Source organism: Melanerpes formicivorus, unplaced genomic scaffold (assembly GCF_026170545.1).
Source record: "Melanerpes formicivorus ecotype bairdi unplaced genomic scaffold, bMelFor1.0.p_v2 SCAF_2, whole genome shotgun sequence".
Classification (NCBI taxonomy): domain Eukaryota; kingdom Metazoa; phylum Chordata; class Aves; order Piciformes; family Picidae; genus Melanerpes; species Melanerpes formicivorus.
Window position 1 is genome coordinate 18,823,797 of NW_027142354.1, and position 26,051 is coordinate 18,849,847.

Sequence of the window (26,051 nt, forward strand, 5' to 3'; positions counted from 1 at the left end):
CTATATTCAAATAAATTGGCTTTGATGCTGTCCAGGTATTAGTAATACCATTCTCAAGTGTAATACACATTCTTTCTTATATTTTCTTTCAGCTATCTTGATGTTCTGAAAACTCACAGACATATTCTCTAGTCAAGGGCTCAAATCAATGCTACAAATACTAATCATGTAATTAGAAAAATTCAATTTACAGCATCCTTTCTCCTCTTCCATATTGCAGTGTTGTTACCTGAATCACACTTCCCTCACTCATCAGTAAACCTGCACTACTAGAGAGACTTAAATAGCTTTAAAATCAAGATACGGGATACTTGCAGTTTTTGCCCCTAACAGGTTTATTTTTCTGTTTTAGAAAGAAACTAAGTATCTTTAACAGAATCTCCTTTTGACAGATGTGCTTAAGGGAATTTTTAAACCACACAATCAATCAGGTTTCTGGGTCTTCCCCACCTCCTAGTTCCACCCCCACCCAAAAGTGAAATTAAAGATCTCTAACACTCCAAATACTCCTCCTCTCAGTTTTTAAACATATACATTACATCTGTTCCCTCCCACACCCACACATGCCTTAGCATTTTGGACTCTTGCCAGTCATCCGTAAGTTTTCAAAGAAAACTGATAATGATCCAAAGATTGCTTCAGACAGCTTTTAAGTAGCAGGAGTAAGGCTAGTCAGAACCAGATTAATTAAAGCATCTAATGCTGTGCAGGCCACTAATTTCAGTTCTTAGTGCATTTCTCACTGCTAGCTGTGTAGACCAGATGCAACTAATCCTTTAACTGAAAGGAAATGTAAAACAGTATCAGACACTTCAAGCCTGTTCAGGGTTCTGTCAACAGAAAGTGTCGTGATTTTACTTCATGTTCTTCTGTCTTTCTTCACAAAGGCATAGATTCTATTAACACAAACTACTACTGGTTCCAATTCTCATTTTCAGATACTGTAACTTATGGGGAGCTGATGTCTTGTAAACACATGCCTCTCCTGCCTAAAAAGACAGAAACAACTTACTGAAATTTACATGTACTACAAAGAAAGCAATTTGCCTGTTATGCATCTCTGCTCAATGTGCTTTTGAAGGTGTTTACAAAAAAACTTAGAACACTTCTAGTCTAGCTTCCCCTTGGATTACCAGTGCATTTTCACTAAGGTGACAAAAACAGCGATTAAGAAGTAACATTAATTTTATTTGATTTTAAATCAAACTTTCCTATGGAGTTACTAACTCTACATGAGGCAGGAAATAATGAGAACGACTAGTCTGCAATTACATTCCATTAGAAAAGTGAGTAAGTTTAGATAACTCCTATTTCACAGTGAAAAAAAAGTCTCTACTGAAAACACTTACTTGCTGAGGCATCCCAAAACTTGATTGACCCATCAGCATGCCTATGAAATATTAAACAATTAACAAGATGGTAAAATGGTTAGATGGAGTGTTAGAACTCTGCTACCAAAGAGAAAATATATGGCTAACATTATTTTTATTAGTATGCTTAGTGACACCTTATTTTCACAATTTATTTGAAGGCAATATTTTACAAGTGTGCCACAATTCCGTTTGACAGAAAGGATAAAAAGACATTTGGAAGTAAAGTCCCTAAATTCCACTGTTTCTGTTAATTTATTGTTTTAAGCAGATTTCAGTTACGTCCATTACCCAGAAGCAGTTTGGTATAGCTTACCATGCGTTACTTCTTATAAGATGCTCTTTATTTGGAGTGACACATGTAAAGGAGATGCCTAAATATACTGTATTTCACTGTAAATGAGTCACCTAACTTGTTTATTTGTCCTAAAAATTGAGATTCAGATGACTAGATTTTTTTCAGGACTGTGCCTCAGTCTCTGCAATGTATAAAGCATAGTACACTTGAGATTTATTCTCATTAGTACTAATGGGCTGTTCTAAAAAAAGCTGTAGTAGTGCTCTCGGTTTCAGTGATGCACTGCACGGTTAGAAGTGAAATGTTGCTTGCATTTCTTAGAGTAGTATTAGAAGGATCCATCTTAAAGGAGATCAAAATGAACAGGTTTCAGTATTTGGTTGTCCTTTTTGAAATAAAAAAATTGGCTTCCCTTTGAAAACTGAACTCAGTAACTATTTAATGGACTTCCTATGCTTTAAAACATAACTCAACTATCTTCCAAAAGTTAAAAGAATAAAAGATGTTTCATTCAGGATATATTGATAGCAGGTAGGCGATTGCAAAACCACATAATAATAATCCCTGTAAAATACCTGCTAGGAGTTCGCTCCTACCTTTTCTTCCACTTTTTCCTTTAATGTAAATGCCTCAAGATTATGCAAGTTACTTATCTGGTAAACATTTTCTTAAATCATTCAACCACTCCAATGACAACGTTGCCTGTATGCAGAAAAAATCCCTCCCCACTTCTATTTAACCAGCTGACAAAGTTATTACTACACCATGGTGTCACTTACCCTGTGATAATTATCTCTGGATAACTCTGAGTGATCAAACCCCAGTTGCCTCCACTGATAGGCCATTCCTGGAAGGTTAACAAAGACACTGAGAAACAAAATACCACACAGTGCAAAGCTAAGTCACTGAAAGTACTGCAGACTCCAGTACTTCACATAACTTCAAGAAAAGTAGTTAAGCATATCCACTGCAGAGAAAAAATCCAAACCAACAAAACCCCCCGAAATACTACAAACAACATCCCTGGCTCCAGAAGTCCCTTAGCTTTCAGTGGTGTGGCAACTAATGGGACTGTATCAGCAAAGTGTAACTCTATAGGCATGATGTATGCTATCTCCTCCACAAATATCCACTACCGGCCATTGTCAAAGGCAGGATGAGTCACATGGAGCTTTGGTCTCCTTATGGCTATCCATGTTGTCAGAGCTGCTGATTTTCCATATTTTCAGATACACAGATAGGCACTAGATGTTGTACCTTCTTACTGTAACCTTGACGTTTCTGTCGAGCGCCAACTGAATAGAGTGCAGGTATGAGGTCCACAGGACAATCAGCAAAATATTCACAACAGGTAACTGGAGATTCATGAATAGTCAAAGGGTAGGGATTCTCAAATATAGGGTACCTTTATTGGATAAAACAAGAAGTCTGTTACTCAAGCATTTTATTTATTTTTTTTTTTAAATCCAGAATACAGCAAAGTCACTAAAGACCAAGTCTGCATTCCTCTTATATAGAGGAAAATAATTTAAAATGAGTTTAGGAACAAACGTGATGCAATTTTACTGCTTACCCACTACTCTATCAAGATACTGTAGTACTCTAGACAAAACCTGAAATTTGTACTCTTTCTAGGATATTTGTAGAACACTGCTACTCCCTACAGTTTTCTATTTTTAAAAGCCTACTATTTCAATGACTTGAGCAAAAAAAAAAATAGGAAGTTACCAAGTCCTAACTAGTAATTTGGAGTTCGGAATTTATTTCCAATGCTTTAGTCTGTTCTTCCACAGAAAAAGACATGAAGACTCTACACTTTGTATTATTATACTGTTCTTAAACAGAAAGTTGTCCAACACTGTTCATAACCAAGTTACATCTCCAGGCTCATTCTCATGAAGTTATGGATAGCAATACTCAGTCACCAATTAGGAGTAAGCACATACATATACACACCCCACCACCTCCTCCATCAGAAAACTGTCAGAGCCTTAATAAAGAAAAAGCCAGTAACAGGGTTTAGTATCTTTGAGAGGCAAAAAAGGATACAGCTTCTCAACCCATTTAAAAGAAAAAGTAGCAATTAATAAAATTCTGCATACCACTAACTTCATACAGAGCTAGCTATCTATAACATTAAAATAATCTCCTAAAGCTGAATGAAAGAGACTTCATTTTGGTAAGACAGGACATGTGTGATGACAGAAGGCAAAAGAAAAATCTCCCCTAGAAAATAATCTATTAACTTAATTTTTTTTAGGTGTGAAGTGGTTAATACTTCTAAAGTTGATCATAACAAAGAGTATAGGTCTTCTAAAACACAAAAATGCTTAACATAACTTCCACTTTCAGCCTTTCAATTCCAGAAATAACAATAAAAGAACAAAACCAAACACTTTCTATAAACCTTTTTATTTCAAGCTTATTAAAATTTTCAACATGAGAACACCGCTTGTTATAATATAGCTCCTTCTCCCACAACTGCTACTGGTCCAGAAACAAGTTTTGGATTCAGCATATGGCCACGTAACATGGTGAAAAAAAAATCTAAATTAAAATCACTCAGCAGCTGCAAGAATATTAGGACTAAAATTGACCTTCCAAATTCAAGAGACCATTATTTAAGGTATCACCATTGACTTTGAGGATACGGGTTTGTGGTTTGCCCTAGAAACACATTTTTCACAGATTATTTCCACCCCCACCCCCCCTTTCATTGGCGAATTCTAATACGGAATACTACAAAGACCTTAACTATCTGGTTCCTCTTCATAGAAAGAGTCATTGGCCATTGGAATGTGCTGCCCAGGGAGGTGGTGGAGTCACCATCACTGGAGGTGTTTAGGAAGAGACTGGATGGGGTGCTTGGTGCCACGGTTTAGTTGATTAGATAGTGCTGGATGATAGGTTGGAATCTATGATCTCAAAGGTCTCTTCCAACCTGGTTAATTCTATTCCATTCTCTACGACTAATCCCTTAATGGTTGTTACTGCCCATACTAATTTCAAAATCCTTGATAAAAAAATTGTAGGATTTAGAATTTTTAAATTGTCACCCAATATAGTATACAGACTGTCCCATGGGCAAAGTAGCAAGAGACTCAAAGTGTGTTAGGCAGGTACTAGGGAAAAGACTTATGGATACCACTTTTAGGCAAAGTTTTACCGCAGTAGTAAACCAGCGAGTAGATATTATGTATATGATATTTACTACAACATTATTGGGTTACTTTATACAATATAGGTAGCAATCCACTTAGCAATAAAATCAGTAAATTCTTATGTGATGACAGCAACACTCACCATCAGCCATCAACTATCAACCTGAACAGTTGTTTTCCCCTACTCCTTTCTCCAAAATTCCAAACTCCCCAATTCACAACAATAAAAAAGCAACTTGGAACTAAATTGTGATAATTAAAAAGCAGCAGTGATCTGTAAGTGACTTCCATTGGTCAACCAAGCATGGAAAAACCTGTATAACATTCTACTAATCTATTAAATATTAACTGGACAGAACACGATCAATCCTGCTGAATAAATCTTACCTCTAATATTAGTACACCATAGTACCTTCCTTGTCCAGAACTGTGATTGTTTGAGGACAAGGAAGGTACTATGGTGTACTAAAAAGTTATACAGCACAAAATGCTGAACAATGCATCCAACCATTAAAAAGAATAGACAAAATTCTTACCCATTTTGTGCAAGGTCAATCAGTACTAAGTCCTTTTCTAGGAGAACAACTACAGCATATGGTTCTTGGAAGTCTGAAAACAAGGAAGAAGTTACTTATTGGTATGTGTAGTTCTTGCATGCACAGCCTCAAGAATGTGATCAGTCAAGAGTAGAAAAGGCACTCATTAATATAGTTTCTGAAGACACACTCACTCCCCCTGAATACTCCAACTTCAGTTTGGAAAAGTCACATGGTCGCTTGAATTCAGTACTCCATACTCCTCAATTTACTAGAATAATTTAAATAGCTAAAATAGCATCAAAAGGCTCATGCAGTAGAACTTGTGAAGCAGTATCTTTGAGAAAGTGGTATGTACCGAACGATCACATCCTTGCAGCCCCAAACTGTTTTTCCTTATATTCACTGGACTTTAAATTCTAATAGCTTACAAAATACATTGAAATACAGCTGACTGGACACAAAAATAAGAAAACAGAGAGCGTCCTAAGTTTTTCATGTCCTCCTTCAGGCAAACCTCAAATTCTGAGTTTTGTGCACTCTAATGGAAGCTGGCAGCTAAAAACACTAGAGCCATCATCAATGTAACAGTCTTAATCCAAGACAACTTCTTGAAAGACTCTTCCAACCTGGTTTATTCTATTCTATTCTAAAAACACCCCTTCTGCAGAGTAGAGATTACAAGTTAGTGAAGAAGTTCACATGACTACTGGAACAAAGAAAGTCACTGAAAGTTGATTGCGTTCAAATAAACATTGAGCACTTCTGCTGCAGTAACTGTATCTTAAAATGGTAATGCTCCTTTTTTGTCTGTACACACACAAAAAAGAAACAAAACATGCAACCAGTAATTGGCATTCTTCTAGAAGTAAAGGAGATTTTATAATGAACTATTCTATTATGATGCTTCGGGAAGTAAAACATACTTCAGACAATAGGAATAACAGATGTTCATGCTGCAGCCTGATCTCCAGAGATAAAGGCAATACAAAGAATACTTAGATGAAGAGAAAGGGTCAAAATATGAGAAAGAGAGCCTACCATTAGGATACGGTGTTTCACAGAGGGTTAGAAAATCAACTATTGAATAATCCATTTCTAGCACTGCAGTACTTTTCCCATGCATAACTGTTAAACACGGCCTTCTTCCTACAGTGTCATATGACAAGCCTCCCGAGAGAATGATGAAAGGCTCTCTGGAATAAAGAAGAGGTATTTCGGATCAAGCCAACAAAATAAGTTAAGAGACAGGGAAGTTTTTGTAACCTTATATTATTGAATATATTGAATAAGATATCATTAATCAGAGATATATTAAAGATAGTGCAAATCAGCTCTCCATGCAATATGTAACTTGGGTACGCATTTCAAAAGTTAAACTCAAGCCAGACATTTCTTCCCAACCTTCTGTTCTATACTGCTGATTTGACCAATATGTGCAACTATTAGTCAAGACAAGATTGTTTGGTTAATGCCAGAATGGTTTCTTTACTACTGAGCAAGATCCTGAAACAACAGTCCGTTTACTTTCTATAAATAATTACCCTAAATTTTGAAGGATGAACAATTTTGTAAATAGCACAATTTGGCAGTCATAAAAATATTGCACTCTTGAATAAGCAAGCAGCTGCCTGAGACACTTCAAAGATATAACATTTTAAGGAGCAAGGAGATAAATAAATGTCCATAGTTCTCTCATCACACTATTACTCCAGACATTTTATTCATTTACCCCTGTCACCATGCACAAAATTTAAGGAACTAGTATGTCACAGACTGCTCCTACTGAATAATTAAATGGCTCAATAGCAAAGTAAAATTATTTTTCAGAGTTGAGAAAAGAGATTAGAGGCTTCCCTTAAAAAAAAAACCCAAACAACTCTTTAGAGAAACATTTACACACTTGTCGCATATGCACATACAGTTTAGTATTTCATTTGTTGAAAAAAAGATGGAGTAAACGTATTCATTGTACTAGATATTTCCTTCTTAATTATTGGAAGTCACCGCTCATTTTAATAATATTTATATTTAATATAGGGTATAATATATTTTAAAGAGGAGACTAGCTGTTTATAAGGATACAACTCAAGAAATTTTACCCTTTATTGACTATTGCCTAACATTCCAGGTTACACTTCTAGGAGAAAATTGGTAGACCGTAAAACTCCTTTGATCTACTTTTATGCTCATTTTAGTTAGGAATCTTACCATTTGCATCTACTTTGGAAGCCACAAGCATGTGAGTATCTTCCCATACTGTCTAAATAGCTTTCACTAGCTAGCACTTGAAAAGTAAGCGTGACAGATTAGGAACATGCTTCTTCCTGAAAACCATGCATTGAATGGTTCCAATTATGCACATGCTGCTGTTCACGAATGCAGCGCATGGCTTAGAGTGCTGTGGCTGAGGGAGCTGGGATTGTCTAGTCTGGAGAAGAGGAGGCTCTGGAGATACCTTATTGCTCTCTAAAACTACTTGAAGGGTGGTTGTAGCCAGGTGTGGGTTGGTCTCTTCTCCCAGACAACCAGCACCAGAATAAGAGGACACAGTCTCAAGCTGCACCAGGGGAAGTTTAGGCTCCAGGTGAGGAGAAAGTTCTTCACTGAGTGAGTCATTAGCCATTGGAATGGGCTGCCCAGGGAGGTGGTGGAGTCACCATCCCTGGAGGTGTTCAAGAGGGGACTGGATGCGGCACATGGTGCCACGGTTTAGTCATGGGGTGTGTTGTGACAGGTTGGACTTGATGATCTTTAAGATCTCTTCCAACCATGGTGATTCTGTGTTTGTAGCACTGAAAGCAAAACAGACTGAGAAACTTTCAGTTTCTTCTGCCTGATCCTTCTGGAAGCCCTGTGACTGAAGATTTGATAGGACCAAAGACTTTGAGAAAGATGCCTTAAAAGGAATGGCTGTAAATTAGACTATGGGTCTACAAAGTTCAATATCATGCCTCTAACAGTAGTCAAAACTGTATTTCTAAAAAAGGACTAAGTTTTCATTTAATTTTTATTCTTCATACCAGAACACAATGTTTTATCATCAAGCCCGTCAAGTAAAAGGAAGCAAAAAGGGCAAACTTTAATTTAACCTATTATTTTTCAGGACATCAAGGAACAGAAAAACACTGGTGCAATGTACTTACAGTATGTCACTGACCTGGAATGGTTTATTGCAGTATTTGCCTACACAAAAATAATGAGTTTTTACAAGTCTGCCAGATCAAATTTCAGTAATTTGTAGACTTGTGGGTTCTCTGACATCAGCTGATAATAAAATAATGACAAACCTCAGTTCCCAAGTTTCATTGATCACAGTGTAAACTGCATCCTGGTTTCCCTGGGGTCTATTTTCAATGTAATCACACTGCTTTGGCCAGGCTTGCCTCAGTCCATATCCTTACTGAGCAAAGAATCTAAGAGCTAAAAACAGATTACATGGATCTGTGACAGACTTCACAGATGAATCAAAGATTAAAGTGGACTTTAATCTGCTGGAAAGATTAATACAGGTTTATGTATGAAGTTCTCCTATTTTCATGAAACTATGGATTTACCATGAAAAAAAACCCTGTGTATTTTCTAATTAAATTCTTAGAATGTTGTCTTTCAAATGTGACATTAACTGTATTAAAAAGGTTAGTACACACGAATTAAACAAAAAATAATAATTTCAAAAGACAAATAAAACTGCACTTCATATAAATAGATGAGATTGTAACTATCAAAGCTAGATAATCTTACCTGACTGAAACAACTGAAAAAAAATTACTATAAAGCAGTTCTCAGAATTGCTATACAGCATTTTAAACAGCTGCTGATACAACTGCTTCTTTAAAAAAAATAAATCATAGAATCATAGAATTGTAAGGGTTGGAAGGGACCTCAAGTATCATCTAGTTCCAACCCTCCTGCCATGGGCAGGGACACCTCACACTAGATCAGGTTGCTCACAGCCACATCCAGCCTGGCCTTAAAAACCTCTGGGGATGTGGCTTCTACCACCTCCCTGGGCAATCTGTTCCAGTGTCTCATCACCCTCGTAGTGAAGAGCTTCTTCCTAACATCCAAGCAGAATCTACCCATTTCTGTATTTGTTCCATTCTCCCTAGTCCTATCACTACCTGACACCCTAAAAAGTCCCTCCCCAGCTTTCTTGTAGGCCCCCTTAAGATCCTGGAAGGCCACAGTTTGGTCTCCTCAGAGCCTTCTCTTCTCCAGACTGAATAGCCCCAACTCCCTCAGTCTGTCCTCATAGGAGAGGTGCTCCAGCCCTCTAATCATCCTCCTGGCCCATATCTGGACACACTCCAGCACCTCCATATCCTTGCTGTAATAGGGGCTCCAGAACTGATGCAGTACTCTAGGTGAGGTCTCGCCAGAGCAGAGTAGAGAGCTCTGCTTCAGCAGGTTTTGAAGCAATCCCTTGATATTACATTTCCTTATCAGTTAAATCTGTAAAGCTCACTTGGGGTACACTACGAAAAAATGCACTACAAAACAGGGTAGTTTTTTATTGGAAAAAAATTTCAGAACACACAGAAATTAGGTCTTGTAGTGTAGGATGTTTCTGCTCAATTTTAGAAGTAAATTGTCAAATACTCGCCAGCTTCTGGCAATCTGGATGTGACAGAACAGTACATACAGAAGTCAGGTACCAGTTGGTTTACTTTTCTAACCATGAGGCAATTTGAGAAGCAAATCCCTAACAATAAAGCTAGATAAGACTTCAAGAGTTAGTTCAGTTTAGAACTGGAAATCTTGAAATAGTCTTGAAGATAAATTACAAATTCTTTTTGAGAAATGTGGGTTTGAGCCAAACTCACACAACAAAATTTACTGTTTGAACTAATCTAGAGACCTCATTATTACTGTAACCACAAGGTGCCAAAGATGTCCACCCATCTTGCTAAAGAGGGATCGCTACACAGCTAGTCAGTGACAGCTGCATAAGCTACTAAGACAATACCTTTTATTATGTTTTACAAGGAGACATTTGAACTGAAATTTATATTACAACAGAGCTCCAGCAAAGAATATACTTTGACAATTTTATCATCATGCTGATATCAACCAAAACAAAGACTATAAAGGGCAGAATCTGGAGGGGTAGGAAATGGCATTAGGAGGCTCAAGAGCTTCTCTGGATTCTCTTTAGACATAAAAGGATGCATTAAAAAATGCCATGGAAACCATTCCAGTAAAGTTAGAAAGTAACCTATCTTTGGAGCTCACCACAGAGATTGAGCATTTTGGATGAATTTAAATGGCTAGATAACAAAGACATTATGCTCTAAGATAGGAAAATTATCCTAGCTTGCTCAAGGAATATACCAAAAACTTGTGGTCTTGATTCTCTAGCCCAGGTACCGGAAGACTGTCAATAGTAACCTTTGTACATATATTCTCCCAGAAATAAAGCTACAGACATTATTGTAGGTTGAACAACTGGCTGCAAAGACTTTACAGACACTATCTGCAGTAACCTTATGAACTCAAAACTAGAAAAAGCCCTACAAACTTAAATAGGTAGTCTGTAAGCCTCATGTCCTCCTGCTTCCCTGTAGGGAGAACATAAAGGAGGAAGAAAGTAAGAAGAGATTAGTAAGACCTGCAATAGCAGTGCCTACAACAGGTTGCAATCCTATGTTCCTCCTGCATGGTTCCAGACACCTTTCCTCAAAAGGTTTATTAGAATTAGCAGCAGTAAAGAAAACCAGTAAGATCATATCAATGAAATATTTTCTAAGTGAAGAGATACTGGAGTAAACCTAGATGCTAGATCAGTCTGGATAACGGAGGTGTGACCGTTTTAGGCTGTGCCTTTCAGAAAGGGACAGCTGCTGGAACACTCTGGCCGCATGTTTTGAAAACAAAGATACTCTAAACGAATTTCATTGGTAGAATGCAACTTCAAGTTTTAGTTCTGTTTGAGTCTCAGTTCAGTTCTGTCTGTCTTTTTTCAGCCTCTCTCTCTCTCTCTGAGCAACAGCTGTGCAGTATGGAGTTAACCTCGAACTAACAGATAAGAAAAAAAACTTCTTGCATACGCTTTGAGCTAACAGAATTTTCCTCCTTAATAATTACCTTTTCTCTCTCTCTAACCCTTTTTGGGGAAAAAAGGGAGGTAGGGGTAGAGAGGGAGTACGCGGTAGGGAACCGTTCTGGCTGAAGGAGGGAAAGCTTGGTTCTGTATTACGTTCTTTGCTGTATATGTTGTAAATACTGTATATTGTGTATATATTCATCTGCATCTCATCCTGCTTGTAAATATAGCTTTTATCCATTTCTGCTTCTCCGACTGAGTTAGCTGTGGTTTTCTTTGTGCGGGGGAGAAGAACTGAACTTTGTCTCACCACCACAGGAGGTGAGAGGGGTGATGTAGAGCATAAGAACTTAGAATGGTTACTCTCTATTTTTCACTATAAAGAAGTTAGCTGAAATAAATATACGTCAAACAGCTGATCGTAAATATTCTGCAAGCTTTATGGTTTTGCTTTCTTTTGTGGACCTTTTTTTTCCCCCCTCATAACAGCACAGACTGCTGTCGAAACAGGCTTATTTGATGTGTGATATTCCTTCCATAGCTAGAAAAAAGAATATTTAGTCCTGTCCAGGAAAGATTCTCCTCTGTGCTAGAAAATTTAAACCATGAATGACAAACAACAATGCTTTAGCTGAAAGTCCAGACTACCACATTCATACCTAAATAAATTTCAATCAGTAAAGAGAAAAAACATGAAAATGTTAAGCATTCAAAATTAGCTCTGCCTTGCCTTAAAGTTACAATTGAGTGTTTTAAAAAAAATCTCCTCCTTTTAATTAATGTATCACAATGTATCACAACAGTTACATATTTGGAATTACACTAACGATGGAGAAAACTTCAGACAGAAAACATTAACCTGAAAGGCATCGAACCATTCAGTTTGGACAAACAAGAAAGTGGAAGGTGTAATAAAAACAGCCATACTAGGCAAAAGCAGTCTCCCCCTAAAGAGCTATGTAGTAGAAATTATACAATAATAAGCGTCTTAAATTGCACGAAAAAATCAAATAGTTTTAACATTGTATTATTGTAATTTCATACAACAAACTTCAAATTAACCTTTTCCTTCAGAATTGACTATTGACAAAGTTTTCCACTGCAGAAATCTTAACTTGCTGAAGATCAGACTACCTTTTGTACTCTGCATATCTTCAGATCAGCCCTTGATATTTCAGCTGATAAAAGAACATGCAGACAGATGTAGACTGCTGCAAGTAAAATATGACTTTCCCACTGATGACAGATGTACATGCATCTGGGAGTTAGACACAGTCTTAAATCTCTACTTATCTCATTTTTAGCAGCCAAAGTCACTGATACTTTATTTATGAGTACATCAATATATTAATAGAAGATTTTACTATTTACTACTTAATAGTAAGGAAAAAAATATTCTGTATACTTGAATGCCTGGAAAGCAAATGGCAACAATACATAAATCTTGCAAAAAGTAAAAAGAAAATTATTTTTTTTTAAATTGTAAAAAATAGTTGACTTTTACAAACGACTGAACGGGTTTCCACAAATATTTTACCTTTATATTCTTTTTACTCCCAAGACTTTAAACCATTGTAAAGCCCTAAATAAAAGTTCTTGTTTGTACACAGTTCAATCTTAATTGTAATCCTGTAACAAAACATGCTACTCAAGATACTGCTGTTCCATCTGAGTCTGTTGTTGCAATTATGGCTTTGTAAAACTCTCAATATACATAATCAGATGCAGCATACTGCAGAAATTACTGCACTCTACCACAAAAAGCTTGACAGTAATTTTTTGTGAGAGGAAAGACATATTCAGAATTTAGAACATCTGCATCAGACTACTATTTGTCAAAGTTCAGTTTTCAAGTCTGTGTTCCAGAGTCTTCTGTGCTTTACCAGCCATTTTTTCCTGTAATATTCTCACAGGATTGAGCAAAAATACACAGGAGTTTCATAGCACAGAAGAAGCACACAGATAATCCATTAGCAGGACCTTTACCAAAGTTAAGGTTTTTATATAGTAATTTGTTCACGTAGGTTTGTTTTTTTTGTTTATTCTGCAGTATCTGAATTACAAAAACTGTTTCAGCTGTTCTACCATAGCTCAGTGCCATGAGGCAACAACAGGGAAACAAAGTACATTCCCAGAAAGTTGCATTCTTTTTTACTTATGTTAATTCTACATACAAAACAAGTCTTACCCAGATCTAGTTGTTTTATATTCCACCTTAAGAATAGGTTTGCAGGGTTCTGGCTTCTTTCCATCCTTCAACTGCTTTCCTAAAGTGAATTATTTTCTTATATTAATCTTACAGTTCCATAACACAATGACAAATGAAGAAATTGAATATACATATTTGGTAAGTTGCATCATTAACATCTGACAATTAAAGAGTATGCCTTGGAATAATATCATAAGACTTGTCAAAACTCTCAATATACCAACCTAGAATATTCTATGTAGTTCTGAGGTTTTCTGGGGATGATGATCGGTGAGGATTTTTGTCTGATTTTGTTTTTTTTTACATGTCATAGAATATTTGTTTTTAAAACCATAATTATTTCTTAAAGAAGCTGTTTTAAGTAGTGCTGAATACTTAAAATTAATCTCTTGTCTATCATTTTGCAACTAAAATCACTCAGTTTACAAGTAAAATGAGGTTTATTCTGAGTGTTATTAAGGGCTAAGGCTTGAATGTGTACATCAAAACCAGTTCTTTCTCTACCCTGAGCTATTACCATCTGAAGCTTCTACACATACAATCTCCCACAGAGGCAGTAGAAATTATGAGTATGGTGTAAATATGCCTTCCCCCCCTCCATCTGAATATTGATGAAGTTTGATATAACTATGAAGTTCTGAAGAAAACTTAATTTTAAGGTCAAGATCAGAAGAAAAAAAGATAAGACTATGTATTTTAGTTTTTCTACTACCATAGATGTCAGTTTATTTTCTGACTGCTACAGAGCTTCCTTTTTTCATTCTAGTCCACAGCCAGCATAGCAAATATGCATGTGCTGGGTGCTCAGATAAGTAAAACTAGCATGCTTAACTACAGCATCTTTTACTATGACAGTAACCTCACTGTTCCTATCGCCCTTAAGAATCTGAGGTAAATGATACTAAGACAAGACTTAGGCTCATGCACACCATGGAAACCTGGCATTTGTATAGTGTATTTTTGAAGAGCAGCAGCATACTTCACAGAACATGAACACAGAATGTTAATTTCCTAGATTAGAGTTGATGCAAGACTTCCCAGAAGCAGGAACATCTTTCCAGATGCTAGTCTCATTATTGTAAACCTTTCCAAGAACTTATATGGTAATCTACATGTTTATACACACAACAGATGCTTGCTTATATGCATTTTAAACAATAGACAGGTTTGTAACGTCAAGAAACAAAGCAAGCCTTGCAAAACATGCATTAGTTAATTTTGGTATCAGTGCCATTATGTGAAAGGTGAGCTTGAAGTTGAGAGATTTGGACAAAAATTTGGATTCTTACTGCATACCTTTTTTAAAAAGGGAATTTATCAGAATTCAATATGACAAAGTTTACTTGCATAATAAGTGCATTTTTAATACTTGGTTTTGCAAAACAAAGCCATCTATTAAAGCCATGTTCTGTGTGGTTTAAGAGTCAATGGATAACAGTGGTCATCTATTTTCATCTTACCATGCGGAGTGATCGTCTGGAATGGTTTGGTAGGAGATTTTACATTCCATATGGTCAAGGTACCATCTGAGTGACTACAAACAAACTGTTTTCCTTCATGATGCCAAGCCACAGAGTGGATAGCCTGTGTAAGAGAAGGATTAAAGATCAGACCAGTGTATTAGTGTCATTTTATTCTTATTCCATTAGACAGCAAAAAGAAATTAGAAAAATTAGTAATTAAATCATATGGCTCTTAGTACATCCTAGTTTACCTGTTTAAGGGAAAGAAAAAACCCCTCCTCGCAGTGTAGTCAGGAAATACTTTTCAACAATAGGTAGCATGCAGAGATTAACTCCAAGCACTTGGTGCTTTGCTGAGCAAAGTTTTTAATTATTGGGAAAAATACGCTGTCCATACAAAAAGTACCTACTTCATAGGATTACCAAAGTTTTAAAGGGCATTTGGAGATGTCTAATGTGGATATACACAAGAGGCTTACAACATAAAGTAAGAACTGAAGGAAGATTTATTTGAAATGATGATGAAAAAAAATAGTTTGACTAAGCATTCTGATGTTGCAATAGCAGTTATGAGGTATAGGAGAGTAAATCCTTCCCTGAATACAGAAACACCCTTATACTCAAAGTTAGGAATAGAATGATTAAGGCATGCCACAAGAAATCTTACAGCAGAAAAAGAAAAGATGACTAAAGAAAATCTACCTTAAGGTGAGAAAAAAAGTCAACAATGAAGCAAAGAGTGTAAATAAGACAGAGAAATTAACTAGTAAGTAATGACTGATGTAATTTCCAGCATCAATACTAGCACCTGGAGATGTCATAAATCATTAGGTCATGTTATAGTATAAAAACAAGCAATGAAAACTCAAAGTATTTCTCTATTACTCAAGAAGTGCAGAAAGAAGTATTATCTGGCAGAAGTATGGAACTTTGCTGTTACCAATACAGTAGACTTGCTTAATACTTATTACTCTAAACTGAAAGCAGGACCTTAATATGTGAAAGCTAATTCACTGTATAATATAATCTCACCACAGAAGATGGTATCTATAAGCAGGTGTGACCATTTTAGGCTGTGCCTTTAAGAAAGGGACAGTTGCTGGAACACTCCGGCTGAATGTTTTGAAAACATTCAGATATTCTAAACGAATTTCATGGGTAGATAGGTAAAACACAACTTTAAGTTTTAGTTCTGTTTGAGTCTCAGTCAGTTCTGTTCTGTCTGTCTTTTCAGCCTGTCTGCTTCTGAGCAACAGCTGCGGGACGGAGCTAACAGATAAGAAAAATTCTTGCATGCGCTTTGAGCTAACAGAATTTTCCTCCTTAATAATTACCTTTTCTCTCTCTCTAACCCTTTTGGGAAAAAAGGGAGGTAGGGGGAGAGAGGGGATACAGGGGGATGGTCCTCTATCTGGAGAAGGGAGTTTTGTTCTGTATTACTTTCTTTGCTGTGTATTTCTGTATATATTGTAAATACTGTATATTGTGTACATATCCATTTGCATTTCATCCTGCTTGTAAATGTAGCTTTAATTCATCTCTGCTTCTCCGACTGAGATAGCTGTGGTTTCTTTGTGTATGGGGGAGAACTGAACTTTCTCTCACCACCACAGCAGGGCTTAGATTCACTCCAGCTCCTCAAGTACCCACACATTTCCTTTATGAGGAATCCTGGGTGTGAGAATAGCATGGAACCCTAAGCAGTGAAAGTTTCAGTTAATTACCAGGTGAGGAGAGGACAAGAAGGAAAAATAAATTTAAAAAAAAAATCCAAACAAATAAAAAACCCCAACCACAAACCAAAAAAGAGCCCAAAAACCCACACAAGACAGGTCTAAGCTAGCTTTGCCTAAACTGATTCTTGGACTCTTTAAAGCAGTTCCCTGTCCTTCCCCAACTGAGGGGCCCAGAACTGGACACAATACTTCAGATGCAGCCTCATCAGGGCAGAGTAAAGGGTGAGGAGAACCTTTCTCAACCTACTAGCCACACCCCTTCTAATCCCCCCCCAGAACAGTATTAGCTTGGCCACAAGAGCACAGTGCTGGCTCATGGTCAACCTCCCATCCACTAGGACCCACAGGTCCTTTTCCCCGTCACTGCTCTCCAAAACGTATACACTAAAGTATTTCACAAAAGTATACAGAAAAACTATGGTTTCTAGCAGTATGATTGGGAGAATCCAGTGATTAAATGACAGAGGAAAACTACACCGCATGAGTGTAGAGACTCCAGTAATAACTTTTGCCGTTTATAGTAGTAGATCTGAAGCTATATATTAGTTTAGTATTTCTTAGTCAACTTTAGTTTTGTTCCCTATACAGGGTGCAATTACTGAAAGTTTTGTTTGAAAACAGATTCACATCTACAGATACACAGCTTAGACATCTCACATGAGCTCTCCTGGCTGTGAGATAAATTTTCATTTAGCAAATAAATGATATGACAGATCTTGCATAAATATTGAAAATTCACTTTTATTCACTTTAACAACATAGCACCAGAGATCAGCAATTTTAAAAGTGCATAGCTAGTAAAGAAAAGGCTGCATTTTAAAAAACAAACAACCCTCTTTCCACTAGGAAAATCAGTTATCTGTACTATGATTATCAATACAATGTAATAATGTGATGGGTTGAAATTACACCCCAACACAAAATTGCCAAACCAGCTCAGTTGAAAGGAAATTAAGCTATATTTACAAACAAAACTACAATTTAGAAATATGGAATACAATGAGTATGTACAAAATATACATTATTTAAATGAATTTAGAACTTATGCACAATAGCACAGGAACCCCCCTGGACAAAACTGGGGGGTATCAACAGCTTCCTCCTCTTCCTCCCTGTACATGGGGCAAGAGATGTTAGTTTTCAGACCAATGGAATTATTTAGACCTTACCATTATTTTACATCCAATGGTAATTTATTTACATTCTACTACTTTCTATTCAAAATTTGTGCAAATTTTCCTAGGCACAGCCTAAAATTGCCACAATGAAGCATATTTTATACTCTCTTCATGTAGAGTCTAACCCTGAAAACAGTAGGCAGCCCATAGTGTAAATGGAACAATTTCTGGTACATAGTTATGTAGAAACTGGTCTTAAGAACCAGTAAGAAAGCAAGCTTTATAGAATGAAGGATAAATCTGAGCAATGAACACTTTTTCCTTTTCTTGAAAAAGGTCAGGAGGAAGGAAACTCAACAACCCATTACTATTGAAACAGCCCTAATGCTTAAGAACATAAAGAGATCTGATAAACTGAGCACAACAAAGAAGGATTATTATCACTTAAGTTCTGCAAGAAACCTGATGGGATGGAAAGAACGCTGAAGGAGAATGACGCCTTTGGCTTTATGGGTTTTTATCTTTAGTTTTATAGAGCACCTGGTTACACTTAGCAATATAGCTAAGTGTTATTTAAAGCTCAATAAAATGCATGGTTTATGTATTTTTAAGAGAATCCACCAAAAATTCTGAGGGTTGAGTATGCTAAACTTTGCTACACAACACTATCCTTGCAATTCACAACCTTGTGTAAGCCTGAAAAATAAAACCAGACCTACTAGCAGTTGTAGAAAAATCTCTACATATACAATAGGCTAATATCTACAGTGGCAAGTGAAAAATGTACTGTAACTTCAGGTGGCATTAGTTGGTTAACAGCACTAGCCTCAATCATCAAAATGAAACTGATAACTGAAAAATCATCTCAATAATCAAGGGCAAAAGTTCTGACTTTTTTTCCATTGCCACTGTTAGTGCAAGAATTTGAAGGAAAGCATAACATCCAATATTGAAAAAACAGGCAGAAGCCACTGAGGTTGCAGATAGCTTCTTAAAGACACTGGAAAGTTCCTAGGAGTAATTTCCCCCCCAGCATTTCACACAAAACTTACTTATTCAAAATAAACCTCTCAAAGGTTTATTGATATTTCTCATCTCGATTTAAAAGTTCACTTTGCATCCTGTTGGTGCCATGATGCAGCAGTATGATTACCTGGTGCTGATTCAGTTGTCCCAAATATATTTGTGGAATGTATTACTGGTCATACAGATCCAGATCAGATAGTAATCCCTCATGACAAGATCACACACTGGTGCCACAAAGGACTGTTGCTATATGACCTCTGAAAATCCTTTCCAATTCAAAGGTATTCTAGAATTGTACGATTTAAGCTACAAGGTATTTGTATCCTTAGAAAGAGTTATCTGTAGAGGGAATTGTCATGGGTTGTGTTGAAACTGCTGCTGATATTCAATACCATGCTGCCATCCTGCCAGATCCAAAATGAAAGTGCTGTCTGGAGCCAAGTATCATGGGGCTTGAAGTTCAGATGGTAACATGACAAGGTTCCTGTCCCAGTTGATGTTTCTCATTTTTGGGGTGCCAGTCTTTCCTGCTGTGCAGACTGTGGGTTACAGGGGGAGAGAGTGGTGTCCCTGGCTTCTACTCCTGCATTTCACTACACTGGCCTGCAAACAGGCTGAGGTAATAGTGTATTGCATTATCTTAGAATAGAATTAACCAGGTTGGAAAAGACCTTCAAGGTCATTGAGTCAAATCCATCACCCAACACTATCTAATCAACTAAACCATGGCACTATGTGCCCCATCCAATCTCCTCTTAAACACTTCCAGTGATGGTGACTACACCACCTCCCTGGGCAGCCCATTCCAATGGCCAGTGACTCTATGAAGAACTTCTTCCTAACACCCAGTCTAAACCTCCCTGGTGCAGGTTGAGACTGTGTCCTCTTGTTCTGGTGCTGGTTGCCTGGGAGAAGAGACCCAACCCTCACCTGGCTACAGCCTCCCTTCAGGTAGTTGTACACAGCAATATAAAAAAAACTCACAACCAAAGAGATGTTTAAAGGGTTTTCAAAAACGTTTCTAAAGAAAAGTTCATTCACAACCGTAGTTCCATTGTGTCACAAGCAATTTCCTCCAAATTCTCTGAAATAGAATGGTATGCTCCTGCATTGTTTGTCACATAAAACATATGACTGTTATAATAATTAAAACAAACAAACAGAAAAGCCCCACAGTACTGGAAGTTCAGGACCTTATTGCCAATACAGAAAAATAAAGAACAAATTCTGAACTCCCCATTATTCACTAGAACGTCATTGAGGGAAGGATGTCATCAATCAGCACTAATACTAATCATGGCCTAGAGTGACCTCCCATGGCTACAGCTAAGCAGCAGTACAATTATAAATGTTTCAGGGGTGTCTCTACCCTGTAACTATTCCTGTCTTTGGAATAAGTGTTCCTAGTGTTCTTTCGCTGCAACTATCAGATCAGGGTGCTGGACAGCCACACAAGTCCAGACAGAAAGAACCTGCTGCACTGACTTAGCATTCAGGCAACAAATAAGATTTCCCCAATGCAACAATGCTTCAATAGAGCCTTTGAGAAGCAAGGTAATTTGGAATGAAACCAAGCAAAAAGCCAAAGATAAAATGAGATTCAGCTTCTTCCACATGGAAACTGCATATTTTGATGAACCTCTGATGATGCAGGGAGTTTCATCTTTGTTTCTTAGCAGAAGAAAATCAGAGGATGACATCCGGATCTCTTCGCACATCTGAAGTTTTGAGTCAAAAAGTTGCAACAAATGATGGCATGCTGGACTTCACAAGTCCTTCCAGTTACACATTTAAAAGACCACTCTCGACTACAAGGTGATGAGAGGGAAGCCTAATCCAACAGAAAAATTTCTAGCAAAATAGTCTTTATGGTATCAAAGTGCCTGACCATATTATTCATTCTACCTGATGAAGCATAAAGCCATAAAACCATGTAAGCACTGAGGCTGGAAGAAATGTTTGAGATCAAGTCCAACCACTCACCTAGAGCTCACAATCCCACCACTACTGCTAAGCCACTGCCACTAACCCATAGTCACCTCTTAATAGCCACCATCAAGCAAACAAGCATGTTTCACAGCACCACTACAGGAAAAAGGATCCAGCTCCAGGGTCCTGACAACTACATCTGGTGCTTCAATACTATGAAGAACTGCAGCTGTGCTATACTGCCAAGCTCTGTTGATGTCAGTCCTGAAACTTTCAGCAGCAAGAAAATTCATGTCCCAGGTAGAGCACTGATTTCTAATAGGCATAGTGTCAGTTATTACCCTTTCAGTGACTGGTGATGGCTTAAGACCGATAGGCCTACACAGTTCACTAGTATTAAAATTATTTCTTTTCAACAGGGTTAAAGACAGTTTCCCCAGTGCTAACAAGCAGGCCTGATTCACCAAACAGGATCCCTTTGTGACACCCCCCCCCCCCCATACATTTCAGTGGTCTGAGATGGCACAGTTGGGGAAGAAGAGAGAACAGACAGCATGAACAAGATAACTAGAAAGGTAGCATCATGGAGTTGACTACTCCATTCACTAGCAAAATTGAGGAAGATTACTCTATTTTTGCAGTTAATAAAAAGGCAACAAAGAATAAAATCAAAGAGATACAGAAGCAGCCCTACTTCACCTAACTTGCACCAAAAAAAGGTAAATCGGAGACATGCATTTCATCTGCTTTCTCCGCCTTCCTATTCATTATATTTTCTGTATCTGACAGGATCCTCTATCAAGGTGTTCAGTCCAGAAACAGTGACAGCCCTCTCTACAGTGATACCTTTCAAGAAACACATTTTCAATTGTTTGGCATAGAAATAAAATAATTAATTTTGCCTTTCAGGCCAGAACCCAGAAGAACTTAAAGTGCCTAACTATATCAAATTCAAATTAAGAAAGGGCCATTATTCTACCCTGCCTTCCCCCTTCAATTGGATCTACATAACCTGCCCACTGAAGAAGAAATTCCTTGTCATACAATGTTAAATGGATGAGAACCAACTAATTACTACTGTATGCAGTAATTCTTCTTTCCAAAGAAATATTTTTCTTAAGGGCAACTGGAACTCACAGAAAACACATCATTCAACCTCTAAGACTTGAATGGCCAGTATAATTTAAGTAGCTTTATGTACGTTGATTCTTACTAATCAGAACAGTGATACTCAAAATTCACTCCATAGGTTTTTTTTCCTGTCCCTTTCTTCTCCATTCCTAAGTTATAGTAATGATCATTTCTTTAATGAACAATCTGACCTTTAGATACGCAATTACTTCTTTTGCAATGAAAAAAAACCAAACAAAAACTGAGCTAGATGATTTCACATATAAATCCTAAAGGGACCTGAAGATGAGACAGGTGAGCTATTCACTGCTCACCTCCTTTCAAGTCAGGATTAGTTCAAGAATATAACAGGTATGGAGTCAATTTTTTAAACAAACAGACCACAACATTCACAGAAAACCAGAATAATTAGCACAGTGTCTACCCTGGGTAAGTTTCTAGAAATGTCATCAAAACTAAGAACAGAATAAATCTACCTATAGATGAGTACAATATACCAGTAAGAAGTCAACATGTTTTTTTGTAAAACAAACATCAGACTCAAACAAACCTCCAAAAACATTAACAAGCATGCAGTGAAGAGAAGCATGAATTAAGCTGCATACACTGTTTTCAAAGTCTTTCAACAATACCTCTTACAGGAAACTAAACCCACACTACAGATCCCTTAACTAATGAGTAATTGGTTAAGGTATCAGGAAGCAAAGCAAACTAGAATCAAGATAGGATGGTAGAAATTAATTAGTTCATGGCTGAAGGCAACTGGTTGAGGTTGCCTCAGGGACCTGTGCTGCTCAGTTTATTCCTAAACTTGGAAAATTTGAAGCATATTAGTGTGGTAATTCTGCTAACAATACCAAAGCATATTCAATACAGAATCAGGATTCTAGTGGAAGAACTGCAGAAAGACTTAACATTTTTTTATTGTCCATGTAAATGTGAAGCTATGCATAAATCCAATGGACTTTGAACCGACACTTAACACTGAAGAATGAGACTCTAGTTTCAGAGGAGGTTGTTCCAAGGAAGCATCAGCTTAATGCCTGCATCCAGAGGCTAATCCAGTATCAAAACAGAAATAAAACATAATTATTCCACAGCATAAATCCAGTGTGACTGCATTTTGAATACACTATGTTTTTGTGTTTCTCTTTTTATAAAGCAAAAATACAACAGAATGGTTAAAACCAGAAATTTAAAGCCAAAAGCATAAGGCTTATAGAATGAACTTGATTAAAACTGGAAAACAGATAGTGGAGACAGGCTATGTAAAAAGCAAGAGAGAATGAACTAGGTACATGCAATGAAACTGGAAGGTACAAAAATTGCTCTTAACATCTTTGAAGCTTATACAGAAATTTGTGAACAAAGAAGCTTCATTGAGCTCTGATGCCCTAATAGAGCTCTGACTACCTAAGGCTTAGACCGCTTCACTGATTTTCCCTTCAAACTCTTCATTGGCAGAACTAACACACAAGCATGAGCACTGAGTCAGAACCATCATACAAAAAAAACCCAAATGCTGTCTTGTGGAGAGTTCAGCACAGAGCTAAAGAAAGCACATCTGCTGTGATACAAGAAACAGGCCTAACTGGTACTGAAGAATGATACAGTCCTTTTTACAATTAATGAAATGCAATTGAGACTAATATTAAATAAAACACATCACCTTGAATATTATGTTGAATTGGGTTTTGTAACCTTTCAAAAAGCCTACATTCTCTTAAGAATCAAAATTACTTTTTAAAAAAGAGAAATAATTCAATACCATTGTTTTTTCTAAACATCCCCTAGTTTTGTTTCAAACCTTGATCTTACCCTAAAAAAAAAAAGGGGGGGGGGGGGGGGAGAGTGCTGGTGTTTATAGCACTGTTCTAGTGAAACTATTTAGTGGCTTTTCCCCCCGTACACCTTTTCAGAATGTGAGAGATTCCAAATCATGGAAATTGCTAAACCATCTTGTTTCAACTCAAGACTCAAGTTTTTAAAATACAGGTGAAAGCCACACTGCTAAAAAAAATTAAACACCCCCCCCCCAACATTTGAAAGCTTCCCCTCTCAGGCCCCCAAACTACTAAAGAATCAGCCCCCATAATTACTGAAGAAATCCATGCCACCATTCATTGTTTCAAACTTCAACTCTGTCAACACTTACTCAGGTCTGAAGTTTCTATTATTCAAACACTATGGCTCTTTTAGAGAAAACTTCAAGTACTTGCAATTTCAAAGACACTTATTTATTGATCCACTGGAGACAGAAGTAGGAGAAGAAATGAAAGAAAAATAGTAAAAGTCACTATTAGAATAGCAAATTATACCCTCATAGTAAGTAATGCAGATGAAAAATGTTACCTCATCATGTGTGTATCTGTAATCTGCCTTCTTGGACTTCAGATCCCATAATACCACTGTTCCAGACTCAAAGCCAATCAGAAGCTGCAATAATAAGCCGATTTATTAGGTCTTTGTAAGAATAAGCAGAACCAATACAATTTGCAATGCTTGTAGTTCTTGTCCCAAGGAGATGCAGTATTAATTACATGCAGTTACTCTAATGAGTGTATGAAGACAAGGAGAGATGAAGACCTCAATATTAGAGATGTTTACTTGTACTTGCCATTCTCCTAAACTTCCAGCTAAGAAAACTGACTTTCATGCAAAAGTAAAACATTTTCTAGAAAGCAGCATTCTTATGAAGATTCCTTGGAAATCCCCCTTGAGTTCTAGAAATGTCAACACTGACCTTTCATTAATGCACTCCTTCTGAGTGAAAATGGGTGGGTTGGAAAATAAATTTTTACGTGTATTTTTATTCACTGGAATTTGTTCTGCTTAGATTTGTGATATTCTTCTTGAAGTTACAAGTAACAGTTCATTCATTGTCTATAAAGAAACAATGTAATATGAGCTTCTCTCTATGTTAATCACAATTGAGATAACTGGAGAAAGGAACACCAAGAACATCAGATGGAAAGAAGAGTGAAGCTAGAGCGAAATTGGACAAGATAATTTTCCCCAATAATCTTTTTGCTAGACTCAAGATTATACCATTTCCACAGGGGGTGAAGATTCAGATAATCCATAATAATTGGTCTAACACAAAGCCAAGTAGCTAAGTGATTTGCTCTCCTACTTTAAGTGATGCTTGTCTTAAGGCAGTAGTACTAGTCTTGGCATTTGTCATATAGAAGGCAGCAATACAGCTTCATTTTTCATAGGTGCTGGACCTACTGTCAAACCTTTCCTTTGAGCAATGTTACTACAGGAAAAGCAGTGCCAGCATTAAGTAGCACACCTTTACTCCCAATTTCTTTTACCAGCACAGAAATACAAAAAAAATACAATATTTTGCTGCAGGGATTTACTCAGTCTTGTAGGAGTATATTCTGTGAGCAAACAAGTGTCCTGAGGACACTTACTAGATCCCCTCTCAGTCTTCTCTCCAAACTAAAAAGCCCCAGGTGTCTCAGCCTTTCTTCATAAGGCAGTGCTCCAGTTCCTTAATCATCCCTGTAGCCCTCTGTTGGATTCTTTCAAGTAGACCCCTCTTGAGCTGGATGCAGTATTCCAGGTAGGGCCTCACTAGGGCAGAGTAGAGGGGGAGGAAACAGGAGTTTCCCTCACAAACAGGAGTTCAAAACTCCAAGATATTTCTGAGAAATTACATCACCAAAAACTCAGCATTTAATGCAATCATGCCTGATTAATCTAGAACAGTCATTAATGAAAATCTGCTTCAGGTACCATCAAAGTCTCTCTAGCCAAGTTATAACTGTTCTGTTTTCAGGGACCTACACACTCTTGGTAAAAAAACGCATGCAGGACTGATGTTCTCAAATCCTTCTTTCATATTTTGGAGGATTTTTTTGTTTGTTGTTGTTGTGTTGTATTTGGGGTGGGGTTTTTTTGTTTGGGCTTTTTCCAGTTTGTTTTTGGTGTTTTGTTTTAAAATCCCTCCTATTTACTCTTCAACATGGACCAAGTGGTCTGAAAAAAAGTTGCAGTAGAACACCAAGATGTGGCTAAAC

General features: G+C 37.1%; 1 protein-coding gene across 10 annotated transcripts in view; it reads right to left on the bottom strand.

Annotated features, from left to right (window-relative positions):
* The window catches only part of STXBP5 (syntaxin binding protein 5), a 109,054-nt gene that overhangs the window by 41,274 nt on the left and 41,729 nt on the right, over nucleotides 1-26,051 (bottom strand). For all 10 annotated transcript variants that reach the window (XM_068152316.1, XM_068152384.1, XM_068152370.1 and 7 more), the window contains 8 exons: nucleotides 24,376-24,459; nucleotides 15,081-15,204; nucleotides 13,600-13,678; nucleotides 6,407-6,561; nucleotides 5,366-5,438; nucleotides 2,926-3,073; nucleotides 2,448-2,515; nucleotides 1,350-1,390 (listed from right to left, as the gene is read on the bottom strand). In XM_068152316.1, coding sequence (XP_068008417.1) covers nucleotides 1,350-1,390; nucleotides 2,448-2,515; nucleotides 2,926-3,073; nucleotides 5,366-5,438; nucleotides 6,407-6,561; nucleotides 13,600-13,678; nucleotides 15,081-15,204; nucleotides 24,376-24,459 — 772 coding nt within the window. The remainder of the gene's footprint in view (nucleotides 1-1,349; nucleotides 1,391-2,447; nucleotides 2,516-2,925; nucleotides 3,074-5,365; nucleotides 5,439-6,406; nucleotides 6,562-13,599; nucleotides 13,679-15,080; nucleotides 15,205-24,375; nucleotides 24,460-26,051) is intronic.